Source organism: Ischnura elegans, chromosome 8 (assembly GCF_921293095.1).
Source record: "Ischnura elegans chromosome 8, ioIscEleg1.1, whole genome shotgun sequence".
Lineage (NCBI taxonomy): Eukaryota > Metazoa > Arthropoda > Insecta > Odonata > Coenagrionidae > Ischnura > Ischnura elegans.
Window position 1 is genome coordinate 35,541,483 of NC_060253.1, and position 7,537 is coordinate 35,549,019.

Genomic DNA, 7,537 nt, shown 5'->3' on the forward strand with positions numbered 1-7,537 from the left:
CACAGGATTGCTGGCTAATATTCCGTAAATCGTCTTTATTTAAGCAACAGATCCGTAACATTTAACCATCATCCCACCCTTTTACATCGAAGGGAAGGATATTAAAATCAACAGTAGAACTATGCTGATGACCATACGTAAGAACAACTGACAATAAGATAATAATAATAATAATAAAACAATAGACCGGACATAGTTATAATAGATAAAATAAAACGGCACACTACCCTCATAGACGTGACAATTCCCTTAAACCATAATGTACAGAAAGCACAATCCACCAAAATTAACAAATATGCAGAACTTGCAGCAGAGATCAAAACCTTGTGGAAGATGCAGTCAGTAGATATATGCCCAATAGAGATAACAACAACAGGAATCACACCGTGCGAAGTTCTACACCAGCTAAAAAAGCTAAACTTGGAGAAAACTCTACCAAAAATACAAAAATCAGTCATCCTGGACACCTGTCATATTTTCCGAAGGTTCCTTTCAATAGATTAATAACGGAAGTAATAACAAAACACAGTTGAACTTGACTTGGTCCGTTCACTGTGAACAATCCTTGTAAGATAGCAAGAGGGAAAAAGGAAAATAATCATAATAATTAACTCATTTATTGCTCTAGGAGTTTTAACTCCTTTGGAACATGGTGATAGTTTTCCGGGTTTACACCGCGTTGATTCATAAACATATAAATTGGAACATATAAATTGTTAAAGTGGTGAGCAGTACAATTAACATAGTAAAACTGGAGAAGAATAATTTCTTTTTCTAACAGAAAAACGAACATTAAACATACCAAGAAATAAATAACACAAACCTTAAAAAAGGAAATTTAGCTTAACAAATAAAACAAGAAGTAGATTACTACTTCTAACACAACAATAGGTATTAATCACATCAGTGAGCAGACAAATGATTATTAAATGACATGATCAGTGTTCCTGGGTAGCAAGAAAGTAGGTGGGTGACAATCCTTTTCTTAAATATTTCCTGTGATGCACTGTCTTTTACATGTATCGGCAAATCGTTCCACAGCTTTGAGGCAGCAACAGTGAATGACTTCTGAACTGTAGCTGTGCGGAACTGTGGGAATCACCAAGATAGGGAATGGTTAAGTAGCAAAGTTGGCAGTAATTTCCTTACAAAAGAGGAAATAATTCCCCAAGGGAGCAAATAATGGTTCGTAATAGGGGGGATTCCGTATCATCCAAACTCGTTACATTCGTGGAAATTAACATTGGCGATCATAGAGAAGTCCAAGAGACTGGAAACTCACCTCGTTAAAGGCGGGATTTCGCTACATGATCGTGATCATGATGAACGTGATCATCATGAGCGAGTTTCACTGACCTTAAAATTAGTCTTTATAGCCGTTAGTTAACATGTTTTTACGGGTCCATAAAATATTTTAATAGTTTATGACATTGGAGTTTGGGAAGGAATGATGTCAATTTCAATTATCATTTCTTCAAAATATCATGTATAAGGCTTATATTTTTCAGCAATATTTTTTTTTCTAGTGTCGATAATAGGGAACAAATAAATACTTACTATATAATAGATAAAGACTCATATCTTCGAAACATTTTTACTCTCTGATGTGGCTGATTGTGAGACCACAGCAAAAAATAGGCTGCCTTCATCTTCCATTTTCTTATGATTGCTACAATCCTAGCATTCCTCGTAGATGATACTGAAGGAAATGGCAAGAACTGGCCCACTCAAACACATGGGTTGAAAAAGTGTATTACTGTATAATAATAGAGATATTTCGAGATTTTGCGTGCTTTTGGAATTTTTAAATGCACGATGAGTAACTTAGGGATTCAACTGTGGTTGATTTTTTGGTTTACTAGTAATTTATTTGATAATTGTCGTTGAATAGTGCTAATTGATATGATCTAAAAAATCAATAGTCATTTTAATGAATCGATTTAATACATGATAAAGGGCAATCATTTCTTATTTTGTGATAATTTTTTCCGCAATAAACAACAGAAGTTTTGGAATTCGTGTTCCATAGCAACGTCATTATTTATCCTTTTCATCCAAAACATGGGTGTCAGCAATCGGAGTTCGCGAATTACTTGTTCCATCAAAAGCTGTACACAGGAACTTTTGGCGAGTCAGGAGGAAGATGTAAGTACAAGATTTTATTAATTTGTAAAGCGATCTTGAAAAGATTAATTCACCGATTTACTGGAAATTACTCTGTGAGTTTTTGAAGTATTATTTATCCAGTGTGGATGGATATTCCAGGCATCTTGGCGATAACGTGCTTTATGTCGTTAAAATTCCTCATTTTTTGGACTAACCATGATTACTCTGCTTTTGATGTCTTTGGAGTGATTATATCCTTAGGGCGCAGTGTTACGAATTGGTGTGGTCACAAAAAATCATAATCAATCCATGCCAATTGAGGCGTTTTCAATCCCGAGTGAATCATTTGTTCCGAAATCGATTTATTCCAACTTTTACCTTGGAGCCCGAAATTCAGCTTATGAGGTCTCAAATCAAGAGATGAGTGATACATGTCTAAATGTATGAATGCGAGAATGAACGCCAAAATGCTCCGTGTAACCACCCAACTTGTGCAAATGCATGCACAGAAAATAGAACTTGTTCTAATTTGGTTCATGTATTCGTACGTGTTCTATTTCGGTCCACAAAAACATTCATGCAAACAGACATTAACTCGTACGTGTTAATGTATCGTGTAAACAGGCCTAATCATACCGTTGTCAAAAAATTCATTGTAAATGGATTTCTTCACAATGGAGATTACGCTTTTTGCTCGATGGATAAAAAATCAGAGTCATAACTTAATTGATGCTTGCTTTTGTTTCATGTTAAGGCCTTCTGTGATATTTATTGATAATTTATTTGATAATTATTTTATATATTTTAAATGCTAAATGATTTTGATTGTTACATTTTCTCCTCCCTCAACCAAGTTTTTTTATGGTCCTCCACACAGCATTCAAACAGGGATAGGGCAGTCTCTGAAAATTATCTCTCACCGCCGGGACTTGAACTCGAGCCCACGGAATGGGAACCCGACACATTAGCCATCACACCAACCCGATCCCCTCGAAATCATTTTAGCCTGGTTTGAGGCACTATAGAAAACGTCCCAGATTTGGCCATAAAACCCTGCACATGGGAGCATCCATGGATGAAATCAATTGATTCGGCTTTTACTTTGTGAAAATCCGTGTTGAAATGAAAATAGGCTACCTTGGTAACTTTTCTCTGGAAAATTATTTATTGGTACGACGCGTTTCGACGCTGAGGCGTCATTCTCAAGTACACTGTTTGTAATATCGACAATCCAATAAACACCCAAATTCTGGTAGGGGGGGGGGGAGGGAGAAGGGTTATACAGGGTTATACATTATATATCCCTCCCCCCTACCAGAATTTGGGTATTTATTGGATTGTTGACATTATAAACAGTGTACTTGAGAATGACGCCTCAGCGTCGAAACGCGTCGTACCAATAAATAATTTTCCAGTGAAAAGTTACCAAGGCTGTGTATTTTCATTTCAGCATCCATGGATTTGTGCATGGGATATTGTGATTCAGGCTTTACAATTTAAATCTCTTTCTTCTAGGGCATAGTAGAGAGGAAGAAGGGAGAAAAGGAGGCTCGGATGGCTACGAGGCGTAGTACGTGGTCTGGGCAGGCGGGTAAGGGGAGCAGCAGGAAAGAGGAGGAGGAGGAGGAAGAGCTGGCGCCCCCACTCTCAGCCTCCGAGCTGGACGAGATCCTGAGCGGAGAAATGCTGAGCGGCGAGCACATCAACAAGTTCCAGGAGATCCTGTCCGCCTTCACCGATTACAACCCTCGCAACGTCTTCTTCATCGGCGCCATGGAGTTCATCAAACCGGTCCGCAGCCGAGAACACCTGCAGATCCTTCCCGGCAGGGCCATCCAAGTCCCGGGAGACATCACCCACTGGATCTGCGTGTATCACGACGGAGCCATGCTCCACGTCTACGACTCCCTTAACTCCCGTAGCCTGTCCCAGCCCCAGGAAGAGTACCTCAAGCGCCTGTTCCCTTGCCGCCGGCGACCGCCGCTAGTCTTCGAGCACGTACAGTCGCAGCCCAACGGCGTGGACTGCGGTGTGTTCGCGGCCGCGTTCGCAACGTCCGTGGCCTTCGGTCGGGACCCTGTCTCCGAGCTGTACATCCACTCCAGGATGCGGCCACACCTCCACGACCTCCTGTGCCGCGCCGTCATCGAGCCCTTCCCCACGTTCGCCGAATATGACGAGTACGAGGAGACAGAGGAACGACTCCGGAACCTCAAGTTGTGAGGATGTGGATGAACAACGCGGTGGGTCCGGTAGAGATTCTCAGCGCGGTGGTTCGAGACCTGACGCAACAGCATAAGCTACTGCCGTTGAAGAAGAAGGAAATGGATGAAAGGTTGCCGAAATGAAACTGAAAATATTTACTTCAGCAATGATTTTTAGGGAGTGCCTAAGTACGAGTGTATGGCTTTCAGTCATAATCTACCTTTTAATTTAACCACCATCTTCAAGTCCTCCTATGAGATATCTATAAGATGAATGGATGACATATGCCTCTACTCTGTGGAATACATACTCACAAGTAAGGATCGAAAAAGCGACTGCAATTGAGGAGGAATAAGAAGTATGAAGATTAACTTAAATAAAAAACAGGAGACTGACCGTCATTCATGATCTCTGTGATGCATGAATAGCTCTTGCTTTAACTCTGAGGAATGCATTTTTACGAAGTACACTTGACTTTACTCGAAGAAGAAGTAAAAGTATGAAGACTGATTAACTTAAGACTAATAAAAACCTTGCTTCTATGAACTCTACCTTTGAGGAGACGAAGTCATGTGATGGTTGACTGAAATGAGGCTGAACAAAAACACCCTTCTATGATCTATGGAATGCCTGAATGGTCTATGCCTCCACACGGTAGAATTCGTATTCTTTGGGAGCGTGTTGAAGAATCTCTTGGAGACGTTGCTCGGCCTGGTATTCATGGTGACCTGAAGTTTACTGTTAAAATGCCTGTAAGTATGCCCCTGTGCCTAATCTCTACCTATAGCTAAAATCCGTGGGGTAGAAAACAATCTACCCCACGGATTTTAATGCCTCATATTTGCCCGTTGTTTCAAAAAATTGATAAAATCGCCATTTTGATTGATTTTCTTATTTTATGAAGTCCCAAGTAAATTTTTATGATAAATTAAGAGATGATTCCATCCTAATGATAAGTTTAGATTAGAAGCTACATTTTATACATTTATATGATAGTATTTGGTTGTAATATCGAAGTGAATACTAATGCTTCTCGTTTCAGTGCTTGAGTAAACCAACCTTTCAGCTTGGAACTACAAATTGAGACATACAAGGTGATTTGAAGCTGTAAACTTGTTTTCCCTTATTTTTAGAGATGAAAAAAAATGTGTTTGCCATAAAAATTCTTTGAATTTAGAATTGTAGATAGAAGTTATTTAAAAAAATATTAATTCCTGTAAATAAGAGTTTATTTTCTGGTACTATAAATGCTTCCAATCACAAACGAAACATGAAAGATCTCAGGCTTTCCCAACTAATGGATAGTAGGAAGAATGCTCAGGTTTCCCTTTGGGTCCTTGGGCTGATAGGTAGGTACGAACGCTTTCTAGGGTGTAGTTGGGCGTACCCTACTATTGCCTCTAGGGAGAATCCCTGAAGGCTAAGAATCATCTTGGAGATGATGGCACACTACGCCCCTAAAACATGGACGCCCATTGACCCGGTGTTAACCCAAGAACTCTTCGAGCGAACGAGTCATATTTGTATAATAAATCATCAATTATAGACTTTATTGGTCGCTTACCTCCTAGTGATTGCCTGTAACTCCTAGTGCTCTAAATTCGAAAATTGTCTGCTATGTTATGCGTTTATATTCTTTGTCTAAAATGCACGAATATATAGAGGAAACCTTCCAAAATCCCGGCGTTGCCGTTAAATCTAAATAACGCACGTTAACTCGGAGAACGAAATTTGCAAAGGGTAAAATTATCAACTAAGTCATGTACTTTCCATGTTTTTTAAAAAGAAATTTCCGATTCAATTTCCATTAAATCTAATTCTCACGAAGAAGGTAAAGAATTAGGTTTCGATTAGATCTATTTCTGCGTATAAACCTTGCCATTTCAACTTCCCATTTTGATACATTGGAATTTTGGGATACCTTGGGGTAGGGCTTTCAATTTTGACCTAGGTTTTTCCTCTGGGGAAAAACCAACTACTTGAATTATAAAGTGTATTACAGGGGAATATCTGTTCACGTGTATAACCTCCACAACTAAGACCAGACTACTTATATGATTGTAAGACTAAAAATGAGTGAAAAACGGGCGAGAAGTACAACGAGAAACTAATTTTTTTAAAGTAAAATAATTGGCAATGCAGATATTTTGTACTTTTCTAAGTGTTCTTTTATATATGTTGTAAAGCTTGTTCCCGTATAGTGGTATATTTTGGTACAATATTAAATATAAATGTTGCATTGTATATAATTTATATTGTATCTTTTCACGCTCATTATTGCCTTAGTTTCAGGGATTACGAACTTAGATCATATTCGTAACCAAATATGCATCTGCATACACATTGCCATTGAGCATTTTGGTCTAAATAGTTCCGAGAAAATGCTGAGGCTAACATTGGAAAAAAATATTGTTCTGGGAAATGGAAACAGCAAAACAAATAGATACCTATGCATAGATAGCATTAAAATCCTAATGCGTTTCCTCTTTGTGACTGTAAAATTTCACGGACATAAAATTAAGAATCGAAATGAACAACATAAAATCAAACGCTATCATTACAATGACTCAATCAGACCCATCAGATTCATCAAGTGATCTACGCTTTTGAAATTTCGTTTTTGCCTCCACACTAAAAGCTGATCCACGATATTGTATGACAATGTATCTGACAATGCGTTAAGTATAGGTATTGAACGTTACAAAGTAGAATAAATTGCAGGAATATCCTAATCCCTCCCATAATTATCCAAATTTCCTTGAGGAGGCCTAACTTAAAAAATTGGGAATGGCCGCTGCATTTTCTTTTAGTTTTAACGACACAGAAGTCGGTAACACATAGGCGAAGAATTTCAAAGTTTACTTCGCTTCTGGATGCAATTTTATAAAGAATAATCTCCAATATGATGAATCCGCAATGATTTTGGACGATTTTGGTCGAATCTCCAATTTATGGGCAATCAACCTCCTAATTCTTACCATAACGCTTACTCCAAGGGCCATCCTAGTTGATCTTTGGCCTGCAACCGGGGCTGAGGCTGCGCGATAGGCTTATATTGCTTGAACAATTGAGAATGGATATCTTTAAGAGCGACACAGAGAACATAATATTAGAGCCACACTATATTTCCAGGTCCGATAGAAGCGATAAATTAAGAGAGATGTTTTGCCGAACGGATAGATATGGGAAATCGTTTTTCCCCCGAACCATAAAGGACTTTAATAAA

The 7,537-nt window shown here is 38.6% G+C and overlaps 1 protein-coding gene across 1 annotated transcript; it reads left to right on the plus strand.

Annotated features, from left to right (window-relative positions):
* The first annotated feature begins 2,053 nt into the window (after positions 1 to 2,053).
* LOC124164279 lies at positions 2,054 to 5,487 on the plus strand. Its single transcript, XM_046541530.1, has 3 exons — positions 2,054 to 2,145; positions 3,622 to 5,063; positions 5,354 to 5,487. The coding sequence occupies exons 1-2, from the start codon at positions 2,062 to 2,064 to the stop codon at positions 4,327 to 4,329; spliced, it is 792 nt and encodes a 263-aa protein (XP_046397486.1). The 5' UTR covers positions 2,054 to 2,061; the 3' UTR covers positions 4,330 to 5,063; positions 5,354 to 5,487.
* The last annotated feature ends 2,050 nt before the right edge of the window (positions 5,488 to 7,537 follow it).